The 1,384-nt window shown below is 38.8% G+C and overlaps 1 protein-coding gene across 1 annotated transcript; it reads left to right on the plus strand.

Annotated features, from left to right (window-relative positions):
* Window positions 1-950: 950 nt before the first annotated feature.
* Window positions 951-1,361, plus strand: LOC108356945 (uncharacterized; the record flags this gene model as incomplete). Its single annotated transcript, XM_017608043.1, has 1 exon — window positions 951-1,361. A coding segment is annotated over exon 1 (411 nt), but the record flags the coding sequence as incomplete, so codon positions are not given.
* Window positions 1,362-1,384: the final 23 nt, after the last annotated feature.

Consider the following 1,384-nt stretch of genomic DNA (forward strand, 5'->3'; position numbering starts at 1 on the left):
TTGACACCGCTTCGGAGTAAAGTTTTTACGAGCACACTCCCTCTGGAATGCTATGAGAAGTATACTTTGCAACATTTTGGTTTTCATTAAATGCTCACCGTCTCCGAACCAACTTTTGCACGCCGTGTGTTTAGGCGCGTCTGCTAACACCGGGCGCCTAAATGCATGCTTTGTACTGCTGTATGTGTAAAAATTGCCTTCAATAAATTTATGCAATTTTTGCACATGTACTTCTCAACTGCCATAAAACTTTCTTATGTTGTAATATCACTACAAAGTATGCGCGGACTCTGCAGAACTTACAATCATGGAGAGGTGATAAATGAGCTTTACCATTGGCCACAGTGCCTACCCACCTTTTTTGTTCGAAGAAATATTTTTTTTGTATATAAATTGTCTCCCCTCTCACTGATTTATTCATCGTGATTCTAGTTGTTCCAAAATGCATAAACTCATCTTATGTACAATACATTCTTAAATTTGAAATACATATACTATATATTTGATTCTGACTTCAGCACACATAGTTTTTCCCTTCACTGCGTAAAAGTAAATTTTTCGGAGCGATGGTTGGTTGCTATGCTTTTAAGCAGCTTACCGACATCATTTGACACGTTGGTGACAGCCCTGGAAGCAAGAAAAATGGAGGATCTTACCTTAAAAGTTGTAGAGGCAAGTCTGGTTGAAGAATGTGCGCGGCAAAAGACTGTGAATGTGGATACTGCGTTGAAAACTAGCAAGGACGAAAATAACGTAGCAAAATTTGTGAAGCGGTGCCATNAAAATTCAAGAAAACGAAGGATGGTAACAGTGTTAACGAGGTTAAAAATGGTGATCAGGTTAAAGGCGACTACTGTTTTTCTTTTTCGAACGATCTGAAATCGTGGGTTATCGATTCTGGAGCAACATGTCATATTAGTTCAACGAAGGACGATTTCAAAACTCTTGACATGTCAGTGCGTGAAAAAGTCACTGTGGCGAATGGTCAAAAGGTCACTTCTAGCGGAAAAGGTATTTGTACAATTACAGTTTTAAATAGCAAAGGCGAGAAAAGTACAGTGAAGGTGGAAGATGTACTTTACATTCCTTCATTCCAAGGAAAACTCTTGTCAGTCAGCAGATTTTTGAAAAAGGGTTTAGTGGTACTATTTAAGGAGTCATCATGTAGTATTCAGACGAAAAATGGTAAAGAAGTTGCTGCAGCTGATGTTTGTGATGGACTTTTTCGGTTGAAGCAGCATGATGGAGAAGCGGCTATGCAGATCAAAAGTTGCAGGTTGCAGAAACGTCAACATTACTGGCACAAGATATTTGGTCATCGTGATGTCAACTCATTTAAGCTTATGCAGAACAAAGACATGGTAAGCGATCTCAAATTAGTAAA

Source organism: Rhagoletis zephyria, unplaced genomic scaffold, assembly GCF_001687245.7.
Source record: "Rhagoletis zephyria isolate East Lansing unplaced genomic scaffold, Rhagoletis_zephyria_1.1 Rzeph_scaffold_67897, whole genome shotgun sequence".
Classification (NCBI taxonomy): Eukaryota; Metazoa; Arthropoda; class Insecta; order Diptera; family Tephritidae; genus Rhagoletis; species Rhagoletis zephyria.